The 20,960-nt window shown below is 32.3% G+C and overlaps 1 protein-coding gene across 9 annotated transcripts in view; it reads left to right on the forward strand.

Moving 5' to 3' along the window:
* Positions 1-20,960, forward strand: part of Bcas3 (BCAS3 microtubule associated cell migration factor) — a 575,514-nt gene that overhangs the window by 152,616 nt on the left and 401,938 nt on the right. For all 9 annotated transcript variants that reach the window (XR_011705010.1, XR_011705011.1, XM_071603381.1 and 6 more), the window contains exons 10-12: positions 8,521-8,597; positions 12,681-12,764; positions 19,471-19,641. Coding sequence is in view for 7 of the 9 variants with exons in the window: in XM_071603381.1 (XP_071459482.1) it covers positions 8,521-8,597; positions 12,681-12,764; positions 19,471-19,641 (332 nt within the window). In the remaining 2 variants the exon portion in view is untranslated. The remainder of the gene's footprint in view (positions 1-8,520; positions 8,598-12,680; positions 12,765-19,470; positions 19,642-20,960) is intronic.

The raw sequence follows: 20,960 nt of genomic DNA on the forward strand, positions 1-20,960 counted from the left end.
CAAAGTTGGATGGAACAGGTAAAGAGAGCCAATGGGGAACTGTTGAGAAGGTATCCAATGTGATGAGAAAGGTGACACTCTTGTATTTGTATGCACAGAAAGTTGGCCTTGAGCAGCTGTCTGATGTGGAAATCTGAAACCCTGGTATGATTAGGAAAACAAAAGACAAAGATTGATAGATGTCATTAGTAGTCATTTGAAGTGTACTAAAAAAATCTCCAGGGAGATTAGAATGTCCAGTAATGCCAGTCCTCATGATGCACACCTGTAATCTCCACAATTCAGAAGGCTGAAGCAGGTGGATCATAAGTTTGAGTCCAGCCTCAGAAATTTGGTGAGACACTGATTTAAAATAAAAAATAAAAGAACTAGGTATGTAACTAAGTGATAGAGAACCCCTGGGTACAGTCTCCATTACCGCCCCCCAAAAACCACACACATAAAAAGATAAAGAAAAATGAAAATTTAAACAGATCAATTTCAAGTAATGAAAAAGCCATCAAAAACCTACCAACAAAGAAAAGTCCACAACCAGACTGGCTTCTCAACCGAGTTCTACCAGACCTTTAAAGAAAAACTAATATCAATCCTCCTCAAATTATTCCATGAAATAGAAGAGGAAGGAACTCTTCCAAACTCATTCTGTGAAGCTAGTATCATCCTGATACCAAAACCAGTGAGACACATCACGGAAAGAAAATTTCAGACCAATATCCTTGATAAACATAGATGCAGAAATTCTTATTTAAAAATTTTTTTTAGTTGTAGATAAACACAATATCTTTATTTATTTATCTTTATGTGGTGCTGAGGATTGAACCCAGTGCCCCACACATGCAAGGCAGGTGCTCTACCACTGAGCTACACCCCATCCCAGATGCAGAAATTCTTAATAAAATACGGCACATCACATACAAAAACACAGTAAAAAGATAGTGCACCATGATCAAGTGGGTTCACCACAGGGATGCATGTTTAACATACAGTAATCAATAAATGTAATTCATCACAAAATATACTTAAAAGAATCACATGATTATCTCAATGCAGAAAAAGCATTTGACAAAATATAGCATACATTCATATTTAAAACACTAGAAAAAATAGGGATAGAAGAAATATACCTCAACATTGTAAAAGCTATATATGACAGATTCAAGGTCAACATCATTTTAAATGGAGAAAATAAATGAAAGAATTCCTTCTAAAAATAGGATCAAGACAGGGATACCCACTTCATCACTTCTATTCAACATAATCCTTGAAACTCTAGCTTGAGAAATTTGGCAAAAGAAAGAAATTAAAGTAATAAAAATAAGAAAAGGAGAGCTCAAACTCTCTGTTTGCCGATGACATGATCCTACATTTAGAAGACCCAAAAAATCTGTACCAGAAAACTTCTAGAACTCATAAATTAACTCATCAAAGTAGCAGGGTACAAAATTTATACCCATAAATCAATTGTGTTTTTATACTCTAATGATGAATCAGCTAAAAGTGAAATTAGGAAAACCATCCCATTCACAATAACCTCAAACAAAACAAAACAAAAAAACCAAACCAACAAAATACTTAGAAATCAATCTAACAAAAGTGGCGAAGGACCTCTACATCAAAAACTACAGAACACTAAGGAAATTGAGGAAGATCTTAGAAGATGGAAAGACCTCCAATGTCCTTGGATAGGCAGAATTAATATTGTTAAAATGGCCTTACTATCAAGAAACAATCAAGAGTGGGAAGAGAGAGCCTATACAATGGGAGAAAATCTTTGCCACCTGCATCTCAGAGCATTAATTTCCAGAACATATAAAGAACTCAAAAAACTTAATACCCAAAACCCCAAATAACCCAATCAAAAAATGGGCAAAAGGGTTTTTAAAATTTTTTTAATTGATTTTATTTTATTTTATTTATTATTATTATTTTTTATTTTTTATTTTTTATTGTGGGTTGTTCAAAACATTACAAATTTCTTGACATATCATATTCCACACTTTGATTCAAGTGGGTTATGAACTCCCACCTTCACCCCATACACAGATTGCAGAATCACATCAGTTACACATCCATTGATTTACATATTGCCATACTAGTGTCTGTTGTGCTCCAAATGCATTACAATTCTTATTACACACATACAGCACAATTTTTCATGCTGGGCAAAAGGGTTTGAATAGATGCTTGTCAAAAGAAGAAATATGAATCATTAGCAAATATATGAAAAAATGTTAAACATCTCTATCATTTAGAAAAATGCAAATTAAAACTATACTGAAATTTCATCTAACTCCATTCAGAATGGCAATTATCAAGAATATAAGCAGCAATAAATGTTTGTGAGAATATGGGGAAAAGGGAACACTCGTACATTGTTGGTGGGATTGCAGATTGGTGCAACCACTCTGGAAAGCAGTATGGAGATTCCTCAGAAAACCAGGAATGGAACCACCAGTTGATCCAACTATCCAAATCCTCAGTGTATTTCCAAAGAATTTTAAATCAACATATTACAATGATGCAGCCACATCAATGTTTACAGCAGCTCAATTCATAGCAGCTAAGCTATGGAGCCAACCTAGGTGCCATTCAATACATGGATGGATAAAGAGAATGTTGTGTGTGTGTGTGTGTGTATATATGTATATATATATATATATATATATATATATATATATATATATATATATATATATATATAAATGGAGTATTACTCAGCCATTAAGAAGAGTAACTTTATGACATTTTCCAGTAAATGGATGGAACTTGAGACTATCATGCTAAGTGAAATAAGCCAATTCCCCCAAACCAAAGGTTGAATGTTTCTCTGATATGTGAAAGCTAACCCACAATAAGCCTGGGGGAGGATAGAAGTTCAATAGATCAGAAAAGGGGAATGAAGGGAAGAGATGGGGGATAGGAAAAGGAAAGACAGTGGAATGAATCTGACATAATTTTCCTGTGTACATATATGAATACACTGCAGTGAATTTCACCACGGTGTGTATCCACGAGAATGGGTTCCTAATTAGAATAAGATATATTTCATGCTTGTGTAATCATATAAAAATGTATTCTATTGTCATGTGTAACTAAAAAGAACTAGTAGGAAAAGAAACATTATATTCAAATATTAAATTCACAGAAATCTTTTTTATTTTGATTTGTTTTATATGACAGCAGAATGCATTACAATTCATATTATACATATAGAGCACAATTTTTCATATCTCTGGTTGTACACAAAGTAGAGTCACGTCATTCATGTCTTCATACATGTCCTTAAGGTAATGGTGTTCATCTCATTCCACCATCTTTCCTACCCCCATTTCCCCCCCCCCCAGCTTCCCTTCCTTTTGCTCTATTTAGAGTCTATCGAATCCTCCCATGCTCCCTGCAACCCCGTTATGAATCAGCCTCCATATATCAGAGAAAACATTTCGGCATTTGGTTTTTCGGGATTCGCTAACTTCACTTAGCATTATATTCTCCAATTCCATCCATTTACCCACAAATGCCATGATTTTATTCTCTTTTAGTGTTGAATAGTATTCCATTGTGTGTGTGTGTGTGTGTGTGTGTATACCACATTTTCTTTATCCATTCATTAACTGATGGGCATCTAGATTGGTTCCACAGTTTAGATATTGAAGTTCACAGAAATCTTCTTAAAAGTAAACTGAATTTTAAATAGAACATCTTATTTTATTTAGATTATGTATTTTAAGAATATAAACTGTTAAAAAAGAAAGAATATATGGTCTAATAGTAATTGTATAAATATTTGAGTTCATAATAAATGAATAAAATATGACTTATCATGAGTTGAATAAAGATTTTCAATTTTTAAAAAATGAAAAATATTGTTCACTAAGCATTCTCTTTCCACTGACCTCTTTAAGGAGGAAAAGTTACTTTTTATATTCTTAATGGTATTAGTGTTAGTATGCGTGTTTTTCATTTATGTTAATGATGAATAACAAATGGAACAAAACAAATGAATTTAAAGGACCTTAAGTCCCCATGATATTTTCAGAGCTTTAGTAAGTCTTAATTTTGGAAAGAGCAGCTTTACTTTTTATATTAAGAAACAATGGGGGCTGGGGCTCAGTAGTAGAGCACTTGCCTAGCATGTGTGAGGGCACTGGGTTTGATTCTCAGCATCACATATAAATAAATGAATAAAATGAAGGTCCATCAACAACTAAAGAAAATATTTTTAAAAAAGAAAAAAAAAAGGAAACAATATTTGTGACTAGAAGTGGAATTGCCATTTGATCTAACTATTCTACTCTTTGGTATTTATCCAAAAGAACTGAAATCAGCATTCTATAGCAATACATGCATTTCAATATTTATAGCAGTGCAGTTCACACTAGCCAAGTCATGGAACCAGGCTCAGTGTTGGTCAAGAGATGAACAGATTAAAAAAAAATAGAAGCATATATACACAATTAGACTTAATGATAAAGAAAAATAAAATCATATAATTTGTGGTTAAATGGTTGGAACTCAAGAAAATCTTGCTAAATGACATAAGCCAGAACAAGAAAGTCAGGGGTTGAATGTTTTCCCTCATATGCAGAAGCTAGAGAGAGAGAAAGAACGAGAATTTAAAAAAGGGATCTCATGAAAATAGAAGGGAAATTAGCAGAGGAAGGTCGGGGATGAAGGAGGAAGGGAGGGAAAGGAGAAGAACTTGGGAGTAAATTCAACCAAATTATGCTATATGCACATATGACTGTACTACTGTGAATCCTGCTTTTATGGGTAATTCTAATGCACCAATGAAAAAAAAGTGCATGTAAATAAATAGAAGGAAGACTCAAAGAGTAGAGGAAGGGGAATAGGAAGGAAAGGGGAAGCACTGGCAGATGAATTGGAGCAAATTATGTGCACATATGAATAAGTCACAGTGAACCCCACTATTCTATATAGTTATAATGCACTAATTAAAATATTTTAAAAAGAAAGAAGTTTGTAACATTTACATAAGGGCTTGGTAGAGTCATATGAGATCTAAGCCCAGTTTTAGTTAAAAGTTAAACTTGTGCTTTTGGATTCTGCACAAGGTAGACAAGGATGCCATGATATTTTCAGAGCTTTAGTAAGTCCCCAGTGCATATTAGATACTCAGTGAATATATGTGCAATGAACTAAGTTGCTACTTTTCCATTCTCTGCAAATAATTCCCACCCATTGAGTCTTACAATGGCAGTACTTTGAAGTTGATGATGTGTTTCATATATATAAAAAACTAAAAATAAAGCAGAAGTTATCTCAAAGCTAATGAAACCTAAAAAGTCTCATTATCAGCTGTATGATAGTGAAATGAATCTCATGTGATGATTAGTCTTTTGTGTGTTTGTGAGTTTTTCCAGAATGGTGTTCATAGTATTTTCTCTATGTCAATACAATCTGTAGTCTTTTGTGACTGGTGTGTTTCCCTGACCACAGATAAAATTAGTGTTCATTTTGTGACATCTATCCTTATTTCTTCTCATTGTGAAATAATATTACATGGTATGGAATATCACATCTTATCTAGTCATCATTTGAAAGACATTTAATTTGTTTATAAGTTTGGACTCTGGCTTACACTTATATGAACATTAGTGTACAAGTTTTTATATGGACATATGTTTTTAGTTCTCTTGGGTTGACTATTTGGTTACAAACTTTTTCAATTGTATGCTTTCCCCTCTTAGCTAATGATGTTGAAAACTTTTCATGTATTTATTTGCCATTTGTTTATCTTTGTTCTTTTTAAAATTTGTCTTTTCAACATTGAATTGTAATAGTTCTTTTTATATTCTGAAAGCAAGTCACTTATGAGATATATGATTTGCAAAAGTGTTTCCCCATTTTGTCTTTTCACTTTCTTGATTTTGTCTTTTGTTTTTTGTCAGGTCATGAAGATTTATTTATTTTTTTCTAAGAGTTTAATCATTTTATTCATTTCAAATTAATTTTATATTAGGTAAGGGTTCAACTTCATTTGCATGTAGATATCCAGTTGTCCAAGCATCATTTGTTGAATGGAATATCTTTTCACCAATAACTTACCTTGGTTCCTTTATCAAAAGTCACTTCATTGTAAATGTAGGTGCCTGGGTATTTAAAAAAAAATCTGAAGTTTTTATTTGGCCAACAAATAAGGTAGAGTGTCTTGGAGAGTAGTTAAACCTTCCTTTTTGAAAGGGGCTCAACCTACCTCTCCATTAGGACCAACTTTCTGGGAGGGTACCATGTAAATTTGTATCATTCTCATGTGCCTTCTTAATTACAACTTTGTTTATGGAATATTCTTCATTTCATGTGCCCTTCTTGAATTTTCTCTTTGTTTAAATTGTGAAACCCAAATATTTTTAACACCCAGCTCTTTCTTATCTAGTTCAATGACGTTGTAAGCATGTTAGAATTAGTCCTATTTTTACAGAGGTTACATCTTTTCTCCCCCTTCACTTGTTTTCAAAGTTTATTTGGAGGCAAAGGTTAATCTTTATTGGAGTCATGCTTATAAAGTTGGGATAGTGCTGAGTGGCTGATGTTCTGCTGATCCCAGCTATAAAATATTGTTTCAGTGAGCAGAAAAACTGTTTTCATTCTAATACACTATAATTCTTGAGGTCCACTGACTTTCTAAAAACATGGACTCAGAAAAAGTGGAATAAATCATAAACTGTTTTCTCTTATAATCCTTTAGTATTAATAAAAAACTACACTTAATAGCATTAAGTAATGGTTGAAGTAGTTACCAGAGTTAGATTATGTTGACTTCTGAAGAGCTAGTTATGAGATTAGATACCTCTAATGTGATGCCACCATTCATGGATATTTGGTTTTGTTTTGTTTTGTTTTTCCTGATGGAAAGTAAAAAGGAATTTAATTTCTCTAACTCTGCTAATTTCAGTGGAATATACACTCATTTATAAAGTATAATTTTGTATCAATACTATTAGTTTACTAATTGGGAGCCAAATCCATTATGTAAATACTACACAATAAATATTAGAGAATATATATTAGGATGTGTTGTCTTTGTACAACTTTCAGTGTCTTTGTCCTCTGTATACCACCAGAGCAGGCAGTCACTGAATATAGTAATATCAGGGTTACTCACAGATTGGTTTTCCAGAAACCCAAACCATCACAAACATTCCTTTAAACCATATGCAAATAATTTTTTTGAACAAGACAAAAGGTTTTGTTTTATATGACATATAGGCTTTCTCTAAGAGTCATTTTCTTCTTTGTAAATTAATTGTCTTCTTTAACAAATAAAAATTAGAAATTGTATGACAGTTTAGGGAACCCAGCTGAAAACTGTACTCTAGTGGAAATGATAGGAAAGTGGGCTTCTTCAATGCTTGGGAGTATAGGAATAGTAGCATAGTTAGAATGATGCCGTGTTTCTCGAAGGGCTTTCTGAATTTAGGGAAGCATGTAATATATACTAAAGAAGGATTTCTATTAAAAATGGCTTTAAATTAAGATCTGTAACTTAGCCTACTATTTGGATATTTGAAAAAAAATTCTTTAAAGAGTACTGTTATACCTTAATAATACCTTATAAATATGCTTTGATTAGTTTCAGTTTATTTTTAAATTTGTTCAGACCTTTATTTAGTAATTGCTGTCAGATAATGTTCAAGAAAGGGGAGACTCAGAGTTGAACAGAAGGACACAAATCCTTGACTTTATGTATCCCTCTGATCAAGTTACAAGAAGATAGAAAATGAATCAACAATAAATATATGTCATGCAACAATCTACTTTTATTACTGACTGGTAGTGGAAGTAGAAAGAATGAAATTAATGCTTAATGTAGATATTTTATGGTTCCCCAACATTTAAAAAATGTTTTTGGTTGTTGATGGACCTCTATTCATTTTTATTTGCTTATATGCGGTGCTGAGGATCAAACCCAGTGTCACACACATGCAAGGCAAGTGCTCTACCACTGAGCCACAACCCCAGCACCTCCCCAATATTTTTTATGAGATACCCTTTGGGGGTTGCTTGTCCTCATTGTCCCCCTACCTTTGTATCTGTCCTTTTTTTTTCACCACCTGGTATCATCATTTCTCTTTGGTGTATTTTGATAGTCTTATTTTTCTTTTGCTCTTAACTTCCAGAACCCATTCTTGGCTTTCTCTTTCCTTTCTTAATTTTTTTCATTGATTGTTGAAGAACGTGGGAACTTTTGAGGGGTCTCTCTCTAAACTTTATTTTCTTGTTCAGGAATAACAGTATAAAATGCCCAGTTATTGCAAAAGAATGATTAACAGTTTTCCCAGATTTGTTTCTTTAATGGGGTAGAGTCAATCCTAAAAGGAAACTAAGTAGAGGAAAAATGCACCTCATTTAGCTTTTAAAGTAATGACTAGTATTATGGGGATTTATGAGACTTGAAAAAAATATAAACATTTAATTTTCTGTTTTTCTAGTACCAACATATGATACATCAACATTTAAATTACTAAGAAATTTCTCAATACTGCCATTTGAAATTCTCAGGTTGTTATCCTTGCCCTGGGCCAAATATGAATCCTATTGCTCTTGGGAGTCGCTGGCTTGCTTATGCAGAAAACAAGGTAAGACATGGCCCATGTTTGAGTAATATGTAGTAGACCAAATGTTTTAAGAATTTTCTATATTATATATGACCTGTTGGTGATTAACAATAACAAATATTTATTTTGATTGTGCAATCAATAATTGGGCTCTTTTAACAATTCATACATGTTTGAAATTGTCATTAAACCAAGACTCAGTACAATCCTTATTTTTTAGGCTTATTTCTATTTAAAGAGTTTTACCATATTAATAAAACACAGCATTGAGATTCCCATAGTAGTAGTGAAAAGATAGCCATTTCTGTAAAGCTAGAAGTCAGGAGATGCCCTGTTTCCATTATAACATTGTTATATTGGAAAGTACCAACATTGTTATATTGGAAACAGGGCATAGAACAATTTAATTGACCTTAGACATCCACAACTAGATCTAAACAAGGGTGCAGCCATTTGCTTTAGTAATTAAATCACACAGGCTCATATTTTATTGAATTTTCCAGTTATTTATCAAGTTTACTTACCAAACTTTCATAGTAAAGGAAGATATTAACTTATAGAGTAAGTTTTATTTATGTACAATTCAAGGCAAAACAAATCTAAATTTTACATAAGAAAATGTAATATCTTTTGTCATTTAGCACCCTGCATATGAATATAGAATAAAACCTAAAAAATATTACAGACTTAAAAAGAAGATTAGTATTTTTGTTGGTTGTGTGATAAAAATTTTCTATAGTATACATGTTATAAATTATATAATATATATGTTATAAAACATTATTAAGTAGCTACTGATAAAATCAAGATGTAGTGAGTAAAGTAAAAGATGAAAGTCACAGAACTAGTAAATCTCTACCCTCTGGAATGACTGGGTTTTGCTTTGTCACTCAGTCTAGGCTTGAACTCCTAGGCTCAAGTGATCATGCCACTTCAAATCTCCCAAATGCTTGGCATACAGGCATGTTCTCCTAGGCTCAGCTTTAGTCATTTTTTAAACTAGCATGATTATTATTTTGGGTTCAAATGACAAAAGTGCGTCACTGAAAAAGGACAGATGTGTAACATGTGTCTCCAGATGTGGTGTGTGCTGTGAAAGTACCAAACATTACTTCAGTAGTCTTCTGGCCAGAACTTCATAATCTGAATTTAATCAAGAGAAAATATCAGACAAATTAAAAATAATCACACTTTTAAATTTTTAAAATCATGATTACTTAGTGCACAAATTCAACATACACTTGACAAAACTACCATCCTTAATCATTTCGAGTTTCAAATAGTCCCAGAGTTGGACAGTGGGAGTGCCTTCAGGCTTGTTCCTATGAAATCATGACATATACTCCTAGTTTTTAAAAATTTGTTTACTTAACTGGCATAAGAATATGTCCAAATTCATATTGTACTTATCCTTCCTCAGCCTTGGAATCTGTTTCTGGCTCTCCTAATTCTTTTTAATGGGCAATATTACTTAGAGAATAAACTTTTTCTAGTAGATGTGTGTGTTGCTACTGGGCTGTCTTTGCTTCTAGGCATTTTCCATCGATGAGTTAGCAAATATGCATGACGTGTGTGTGTGTGTGTGTGTGTGTGTGTGTGTGTGTGGGTATGTACAAACACATGCATATGCACATATGTGATTTAGAAATCCCAAGTTCACATTGATATTTGCACTTGGTTCTTTCTGGCATTCTCCATTTTATGTTTATATGTTCCTTCTTTAGCTTGGTAGACTTGTGCTGACTTCAGCACATTTATTAATTCTATGATATAAAAAATAATTACATATTCCTTGCCTACACCACTATAAAAGTTAAGCCAAATAAGAGAAATTCATGGTATTTTTACTTAATTATGCCTGCTGCCTTTGCTGCCTAAAACTGAAGGTGTACAAATAACTATTTTCATTAATCTTTCTTTCATCCCTCTCTTTTTTCCTGTCTTCATTTTGATTATGGTATTTTTTGAAATATAGTTGGGTACATTTTTCTTTTTTTATTTATGTGCTCATATATTTAAAAAAAAATTAGTTGTAGATGGACACAATATTTTTATTTACTTATTTTTATGTGGTGCTCAGGATCGAACCCAGGACCTCACGCATGCAAGGCAAGTGCTCTACCACTGAGCTACAACCCCAGCCCCTATGTGCTCATGTATTTTAATACATGTTATATATATTAATTTATATTTCCCTTTCTTTCACAAAAGTGAATGTAGTAGTACATATGCTCTTTGGCATACTAATTTTTTACTTAACAATATTTTCTAGAAATTAATCCACTTGAATGTTTGAATTCTACAGGGAATTCTCACTGATCTTTAATTTTTTTTTTTTTTTTTTTATTGGTTGTTCAAAACATTACAAAGCTCTTGACATATCATATTTCATACATTAGATTCAAGTTGGTTATGAACTCCCAATTTTACCCCAAATACAGATTGCAGAATCACATCGGTTACACATCCACATTTTTACATAATGCCCTATTAGTAACTGTTGTATTCTGCTACCTTTCCTATCCTCTACTATCCCCCCTCCCCTCCCCTCCCATCTTCTCCCTCTACCTCATCTACTGTAATTCATTTCTCTCCTTTTAATTTTGTTTATTCAAGATACAATTGTACTTTTCAGGCCAAAAGTTTTAGATAAAAATTTATTTGTAGAAATGCTGAGTTGTAATCAAATTGAAAAAGTAAGAATGTTGCTTATTTTTACATATTTGTCCCCAAATATTTTAATTACCAGAAGCAGGGAACAGAGAATAGCCTTTCCAAAATATTGCCTTTCTATGCTCATGCAGTAGGAGGCAGCAGAGGTATAATTTTCACAATTCTTTGAATGTGTATTTGTGGATGAATTAAGAAGAGAGAGAGATTCTTTTTATGAGTTAAAATAATCATTTAAAGATTTTTTTTAATTTTACTATTTACATTTGCTAACCACTCACCTTGAAATCTATTCAGTGTAGCAAAGCCGAGATTGCCTAACAGTAGCATGATGTTGCATATCAGATATATAAAGGTGTTCCATTCTATTATAGGAATATTTTTACAGGAATTTTTAAAAAGTAATATGAGTTTTTCTGGGACTGTCACATAGAGCTAGATCACTTGCCTGGCATATATGAAGCCCTGGGATCAATCCCTAGCACTACCCCCTCCCACCCACCTGCAAATGTGAATGATGAAGCAAAATTGTGAATAAAGAATAAAATGATTACATGCTAATCATCATCAAACATCCTGGTTTTAAGCAATGCAAAGCATTTTTAGGTTTAGATATTTAGTGAATTCCAAAGGCTTTCAAAAACTTTTATTACTATGCAGTATTGTTGTAATACTGTACTATTATCAGTTTATTTTTTTAATTAAAACATACAAAACTGGCTGATTTTTTTTTTGTTAAATATGGCAAGTGTAGGACCAGTGAAAATTTAATCCAGGTTTATTGCTTCACATTTTAGAGATTCATACATATCAAAGTAGCGATTCACTTTGAAAATTGGCAGGTTGATTTGTTTATGTCAGGCACGGATGAGGGCATGTCTTTTTTATCCTAATGGTAAAAGCAGTAAGCTCTCTGAAGTGGACCACTAGTGTATGTGTCATAGTTGATTTATGTACAATTTGTGCTGCTTTTCCACTGACAAAATTGAAAATGCAAATATGGCAAAAATCTTTTGTTTATTTTTTATGTTTCCTTTTATAATCTTTGTGGAGAAATTAAGAGGACAAAACATGCAATTTGCTAGCATGTCAAATATTTAATGTTAGGAAGTCATGTATAAATCCTTTGATTATGTTTTTGAGATTTATTTGTAGAAAAGCTGCCAGACTCCAAATCCTACCATTTCAGAGTTTATGAATTCTTAAAGACTATTCCTCTTGTAATTAAAACCGTAGTTGAGCATGAAACTGCCTGAGTGGCACCAGTAGATTATAAAAAGGGGAAAAGTGTCTCAGCAGGGCTTTTAGCTGTTTTGTCTGAAATACACTCATGCAAACATTCCCACCCACCATCATCATTATGCTCAGTAAATAAGCTCTACCTAATAGCCTTAAACAGCTTCATAGAACTTTTTCTGTCTTTTTTCCCCCCAGTTGATTCGATGTCATCAGTCCCGTGGTGGAGCCTGTGGAGACAACATTCAGTCTTATACTGCCACAGTCATTAGTGCTGCTAAAGTGAGTACCTCAGTCTTCTCTAGGAGTAGTGATTATGTGGAGTAATTATCAGGTTTGCTTCTGAAGTGTATTGGCATTGTCCCTTCCATTTTCATTCACATGTGTGGAATAAACTGAAGAAGTAAATCAGAATTTTTTTTTCTTTTTCACTCATGAGAATTGATGATTAAATAATTTGGTATTTGATCTTGAAAGGTAAATAAATTTTCTGTTCTAATGATTCTAGGGTTTGTCCTTATCCAATTTAAAATCTTAAAATCTGTTAACTGGATTAAAGTCTGGTAACTAATTAATACCACATTTGAAAGAAGCTTTACATGTTTTAAATAGTGACTTCTGCATTCTTTGTCTGCTATTTGTATCCTTCTACCTACACTGATTTCCCTGTGTATCTTTGAACATTTTTGAGGTTTTTTTTTTTAATACATAAAAAGAATATAATTCCTTATGAAAACTTGAGGCAATCCTCTGGCACATTCAAAGGTTCTTTCATGTTAAGAGCTATCCCCTTCACGTTTGTCAAATGAGTACTTTTTTGTGTGTTGGAGGGTCAATTTTGATGATGCGTGGTAAGCTTTATACTGATTATAAGATATTCTAATAACCACTATCCTTTTGAATTATGAAGTAGACAACAAAACAGTTCTAATAATAGGGATGACACAGTTAATCTAAATGACAGCATGTAATAGAAAGCACAACTATTCAGAAAAGAACAACAGTGTAAAATAAACCACAGGGAGGGAATCAAAGGTCACACCATTTTATGTAAAACAAATACAAAAATACTTCAAGATTGATCACAAATGCTTATATGTTGTGTTTTAGAATGTGTTCCTTGGTTTGATGAGAGAAACATTACATATTTTTTACTCAGAAGGAAAATAATGAATGAGTCCTTACACTTATAGCATTATGTATTTGTATTTCAAAAATGTTTTGAAGAATGCTCACTTTTCTTTTTTGCAAAAATAATGGTGGCTATTTCAAAGAGTAACCTAAGTTGGCATAGTTAAGCAGGTTCTTCCGTATTATTCTTTTAGTTTGTAACACATAACGCTGAAGCCTGTGTTTTAGATTCTTCAGACATATCTGTCTCGCTCACTTGGATCAGGATAGCTTATTATATTAGCATTTTGAGTAATTTTCTGTTATAAAGGGGAGGACAACTTTTTGGATTTTGTTTGCTATTATTATGTGTTTGTGTGTTTACATAAAAGAAAAGTGACCTGCTTTGCTCAGTGTTTTCCCTGTGGGTATACTGGATAGAGGTTATGATTAATATGATTTGAAAATAACAGTGTTGGGAACTGTGAGGTACTGTGTTAGGTCTTCTACATTTAGACTGTAAGAATTTATATCTTAAAACAACACATTAATCTAGTCAATTTCCAATAGGTCATGGGTTGATGAGAATTCATTATTAACTTTGGCAATGTTTACTTTGAATAAAGTAATAATTTATTTTAATTGTTTTTGCCTGATGTTAGTGTTGATTCATGTTGATGGTTATAAATTTACAAAATAAAGGAAAAAATACAGCCATAAACGCTAAAGCCCTCCATTTCCTGATAATCATGTATGTCTATGTATGTCTGTAAATGCACATTTAATTTTTAGAATTGTTTTCCTTACAGTTGTGTATTGTACCCTGATCTGGTAGCTTATAGTTATACCTAACTCAGTTGTCATTAATATTTTTGGAAAAATTTTTTCATATCCATATAATATTTGTTTACTTTGTATTCGAGTCAGAGAACATAGATATTTTAAAATTTCCTTAAAAATATTGTCAAATTATTTTGCTGAAACTCCTACCACAGAGTGATCCTTCATTTTACTTTCACAATTTGAATGTTTTTATGTAGAAAATATTGGATAATTGGCATTCTCTAGGAAGATATGAGATATTACTTGTTGGTAAATTGACCTTCGGAGGAATAAAATTGTTCCAGTTTTGCATAGCACCTACAGGGAAATGACTTCTTGGCATTTTAAATATATTCTTCGTTCTGTTGTTGCTACATTATGGGTTGTTGTGTGTTGACTTGTGAAAATTTATCGTGTTGTTCAGTAATTACTGTGCTTTTCTGTTTCAGGGAATATAAAATCTATTTTTAAATTCTCACAAAGAGATCTAGAAACCTTCTCTAGAGAATTTTATCTAAGATTTAAGAATAAACAATAACAATATTATAAAGACACTTCCAGAGAATAAGTGTCTTTTGCCTAATTTTGTTTTATGATGCCAGATTACTTTGATAAAGAAAATTGATAGCAGCATTATGAAGTGGGCTGGGAGGCACACATGAAATCTCAGCTGTCAGGAAGGCTGAGGCAGGAGAATCTCACGTTTGAGGCTAGTCTCAGCTATTTAGCAAGACCCTGTCTCGAAGTAAAAAATAAAAAGGGCTGGGATGGTGCTCAGTGGTAGAATTGCAGGAAAAAAGAAATAATATATAGGAAATTGTGTGAGTCACAGTCAACTTGGAATCATTCTGTAATAAAAGGCTGGTTGATCACTCAAATGTGAGTATATTTTGCCACATTTAACAGGACAGAATTATGTGATAATCTTAATAAATGAACAAAAAGTGTTGAACACATATTCCTTGATAAAATGTTTTAGAAAATAGAGATTGTTTCTGTTCTCTGGATTTCCATTTTCTCACTTTATCAAATTCACTTAGGTGCAAGACGTCATATTAACGTCTGTTCTTGATAAGTCTCATGTTTGCCTTTTGGGTCTATTTATGTTGCTTTCTCTGCTGGTTCTTATTCATGATGTTTGACTCCTTGTTTATCAGAATTTACTTCAAAAATTTTTGTAAAACTAATTTTGAGTTTGAGATGATAGTGAAGTTCTAGGACTTTGTCAGTTTTGGATCATTTTAATCCAGTTTTGGAAGTTGAGATTATTTTTATTATATAAACAAAGCTCACCTGAATGATTACCATGATTACTTTATCGAACACTAGAAGAGGTTCACTGTTTTGTTGTATATTTCTTAGTACCAACATAAAGCATGGAGAGACTCTCCAGGTAGACCCCCTTTGGCAGGCCTTTGATTCTAGGATAGGAGGTCTTTATCTTGAAATTACTTCACTGTTAACTCATTTTCTTCACAAGAGTAATCATCACCCTTTTTCTCCTGTCCGATGACAACTTTTTCTGTGGCATCAAAAGGTTATTTACCTCTTTTATTACATAGAAGGATTAATCTGTGTTTAACTTTTTCTCTCATTTTATAATTGTGAGAATAAAATATATTAACTGCATATGCACTTGGAACTCCTTAGAGGCAGTGATCCTTTAAACATTTTCTGAATTTCCAAATAGCATGTAAAAATTAATCTTCAAACTTTTAGATTTCTTACTCTTTGCTTTTTAAAACAGTTAATTTGACTTTCCTTATATATACCAATGAAGAATTTTCTATGGTAGTGTTAAAGGAAAAATTTTAATATTAAAATTGTTCAATGAGATTATTTTGATATATTTATAAAATCTTGGTCCATATATTCTAGTTTCCTCATAACTGTCATATTATGATGTTTTAAACCCTGTGTCATCAATTGATTTAGTAAAAATGTCTCTGTTTTCTCTTGTTATGTGATGACTTCTTAATGACAACTAACAGTTTTATGAGTACAGCACCATAAGCACTAATGGAGAGTGGGGAAAATGATATGGCATGGGAAAGGTTAATGATGACTAGTGACCCTTTGTTATATTTGTTTATGACAGAACAGAATATGTTCCATGCTAATTTGAATTACAGATCATCATGGATTTTCTCACACTTGTGTGAGTTTTGTTCTGTGAGTACTCTTGTAAAGACTAATCAGGGATCTAGTGAACTTTTAAATGTGGATATCTTGCATCATGAAGAGACTCTACATTTGGCCAAATTAGAGTTCTCTATTCCTGATTGATTGATTGATTTGGTGCTGGGCATGCAGGGCAAGCACTCTACCAACTGAGCTATATCTCCAGCCCTAGAGTTCTCTATTCCTAATCTATGCGTAGCCTTCACCATTCTTGAATATATTTGAGGAAATTATCACATACACATACTTTAGCTACTGAAGTCAAGTGGAAAGACAATTTACTGTGAGGTGATTTTGATTTCTAAAGATGGTATGTGAGAATTGTTAAATAACATGATATAGATTAGTTCTGGAAACTAGTGCTGATAGATGTGCATTATTCTAATGTGGAAAATACATTTATCCTAAAAACAAAGGTCTTTACTAATGCAGAAAAAATTTAACACTCCTGCTTCCCCTTCTTCCCACCCTGTTGTTAATTAGCTATGATAAATAGCTAAGTAAATAGCTAATGATACTGTCATATGACAACAAGAATTACAGATTTGATGACTGTTGAAATTTGGATTTAGATTTTTGTCCTCTAAAAGATGACTACATCAATAGTCATAATTCTTTCAAAAAAAATCAAGAACTCATGTGATATGAGCCTTGAACTATGAAATATACTACTGCATTTCCCCTTTGTACACCCTTCTCTTGTTTTCTTACGTGAACTTTTATCGTTACCTTGTGGTTTGCTTTGGTACATTACTTTCCACTTTTTATGTGCTCCAGTTCTTTTAGTTTTATTCCTATTCATTGGTATAAGAGCATGAAGTAATAGGCTCAGGGGCAAATGCAGAGGATATACAGCCAAAGACTTTAAAACTGAAAGGCATTCCTTTGATAAAGGGATAGCTACCTCTAAGTGGGAGCATCTCCATTAGCATTAATGGAATGAGTACAGCGGCTGAGGCATCTCAGAGGTTAATCAGGCTTCCTGGCCAGCTCTTGACATCAATACACTGTGGCGCCTGATTCTCTAGGTCCTTCAGAGGCTTACTCGACAACACTCTAACAGACTTTGTGTAAGTCATTTCTTGTGAATTATTGAAGCAAACGTTTGGTTGCTAATTGAGGAACACTAATGTGTTTCATAATCACTGCAGTTTGAGTTTTTAGCACTAAACAAAACAGTTACAATTGATTTGTGGTTTATTTGTTGTTTTCATTCTGCTGTATGTTATATCTTTTTGCTTGAATTCAGCAGATGGCTTTGCTGCTCATTTTATTTAAGTATTTATTAGGAACACATTATTATGGTTCTTAGTTTTTCCTCTCCCTCTTTCCCCACAAGACATTTGTGTTTTGTATCCATGAGCTGTGAGATCACAAGCAGTTGTAAGTGGGAATAGAGTGCAAGGCAGTATAGGATAGGGTAATGGCTAAAACCACCCTCTGTAGACAAGTAGTCCTTGTTTTGAATTCTGGCTCTGTCATTGGTTAGCTGTTTAAGCTGCCATTTTACTTAAATGTCCTAGGGCAATTTTCTCTTCTATAAAATAAAGAAGTCTATCGAGGTAGTTTATGTTAAGAGCCTGTGGCAATCCCTAGTACATAGTGAAGGTGCTGTGGAATGGAGCTGCAGTCAAGTGAGGCATATACTACTTGCATTTTATTGGAAAATTTCTTTGGAAAATTCTTTTCCTTTTTAAATTCTCATATAATTGTTGCTTAATCACATTTACACCTTCATAAACAAACTTCTTTGTGTACCATTTATAAATTATAATTTAAAAAATTGTGTGTATAATAATTTACAATTAAAATTTTTGCTATAGTTTATGCCTGAATATAGGTGATGATGTTTTTCCCATAATTATTTTAGAAGAGTTAACTCACTGAAGAATAGTTTAAAGTGTATTAATAAATTTCCTCACTACACAATAATTGTGAAAATGTGCATATATTGAGTTTTTGATTTCTCCTTATGATCTAGGCTGCCTATCCTGGTTCTGATTTTCAAATATTTGTTATTTACCATGTTTGTTTGTTTTGGCTTTCTTCCTTTCACATGGAAAAATAACCCTCTTTAAAACTATTTTTATTAATACATCTTATAATCAGAAGATATTTACATACTAGATAAAATATATATACAAGTTGGCTTTAACTATTTGTTCCGATTGACGTGGAATTAAAATGCAGTTTTAAAAAATATTAATTTATCTTTAATTGAAATAGTTGATTAGAAGTACTATGTTGAATTATTTTCTGTTACCAGATAGAAAAGAACCCTCTTAGATAATTTAAAATGATATTTCATTCATCTAGTAATGATGTGGAGACTATTTTCCACATCACAACTCTTGGCATATAGTATATATATAACAGCACATTATAGGTTTATTTGAGAAGCATAGTCTCTTTTCACATAATTATTCTACCAGTAACTCAGTCTTTTTCATGGTAGAAAATAGATGTAAAATTAGATATGTAATATTTCCAGAAAAAAGAATATTACAATTTTTACTTCTTTTATGTCATGTATTTTAAGATGCATACAGTAAAAGGGATGAATAAAAGAAATATTTCTATAAAATACAATTTATATGAAACAGATCTTCAATTATGATCATACTCATTTAGTTATGGCTTTATTCCCATTGTGCTGGCTTTATTAGATGCCATTTCTTTCAAGTAATACTGATTTTCTAATGAATATTCAACATGGTGAAAGTCAGATGAAACATCTATGACAGTTTGCTGGTGCAAAACAGATTGTAATAGAATCAATAATTCAATATAAAATAGGATAATTAGTAAAGTTCATATTTCTATTTAGAGTCCATATGTTGATGTGTGGTTACATATTTTGCCTTTCATTGTACAGACACTGAAAAGTGGCCTGACGATGGTTGGGAAAGTGGTGACTCAGCTGACTGGCACACTGCCCTCAGGTGTGACAGAAGATGATATTACCATCCACAGTAACTCACGACGGAGTCCTTTGGTCCCAGGCATCATCACAGTCATTGACACTGAAACAGTTGGCGAGGGTCAGGTAAGAACTGTGGGTGTATGATATTTGTGCTACCTGCAGAGATAAGGGCTAAGATCAAGAACAGTCAAAGGATATTTTGCCTAGTAGATTAATAATTTGGAATTTTAGAAATTAAAATTACTTAGATCAGGTGATTTTTTTTTTTCCAAGAAATGATAAGTAGGTAATGTATTACACCCGTTCAAACATTATTAATACATCAAACCTAACTATGAAGTTAAGGTTCCAGGAAATTCGCTTGACCTCTGTATCAGGACATTTGTTTGATAAAATAGTAATTTTGTATTTCATTACATTATTCTGTTCATAATACTTTTTTTTTTTTTTACAATGGTATGTCACCCAAATCCTAATATTAATATATTTCTTTCTAAAGGCATAGGTTTTCACATAAAACAGTTAGCAGGATTTTATGTATCTGGGGGAATTTTAAAAAAATTAAACAATGATGGTTACAAGTTACATAGTGAATAATATCAACATTTATAACCTATTTCATTATAAATATAAAAAACAATACATGACATTTTATAATAGTGTGCCAAAAAATAATAGCTTGTTGTCAAATACTGGTATCTTCGGGTAAAACAGTTATTTTTAAAATCTAGGTTTAGAAACATTTAGAAAGGGTGATTGTAAACATGGAAACTAATTTATGCTTGCATCTTTATCTTGTTGGTAAGATGTTTCTGGCAAAATGTATGTATTCCTCTCCCTTATCCTCCACTATGTATTCATGAGCTGTTTCCTTTTGTATCGTAGCCTTCACTTTGCAAATACATTTCTAAAAGGAAGTTAATTTTTTGTTCTAGTAGTTTGTGATCATTGCTATAACACATAATCTAAAACCAATTTCTGGAATAAGAGTAGAACTGCATTTGTGAAATAAATTTGTTTTGCTTTCATGTAAAATATATATTATGTATATAGAAAAAAATGCTTAGAAACTGTGAGTCTTTAAAGTATTATCATTTAATATTGCATGGTCCTTTCAGAAAATCTATTTGCACTATATATGCAGGTACTCATGTTCTAGTTTGTGTTATAAAAGATTGCTTTCTAGTTCAAGAAAAAGTAAACTTTGCTGCAATTAAAATAAAAAATTTCTTTGAAATTTGGGATTATTAAATTTAGATGTTTATTTTTTTAAAAAAATTTGAACAATAGTAATTTTTTACCCCTTCTACTTAACTTTATGGTTAACAAAATGTCATAGGCTTCTTTTTCTTTTTCTTCTTCTTTTTTTAATGAAGTTCTAGGAAACTTTACAGTTGACTATAATGACTTTCTGCGTGTGTGTGTGTGTGTGTCTTATCTGA

The sequence above is a fragment of the Marmota flaviventris genome, chromosome 17 (genome assembly GCF_047511675.1).
Source record: "Marmota flaviventris isolate mMarFla1 chromosome 17, mMarFla1.hap1, whole genome shotgun sequence".
Lineage (NCBI taxonomy): Eukaryota > Metazoa > Chordata > Mammalia > Rodentia > Sciuridae > Marmota > Marmota flaviventris.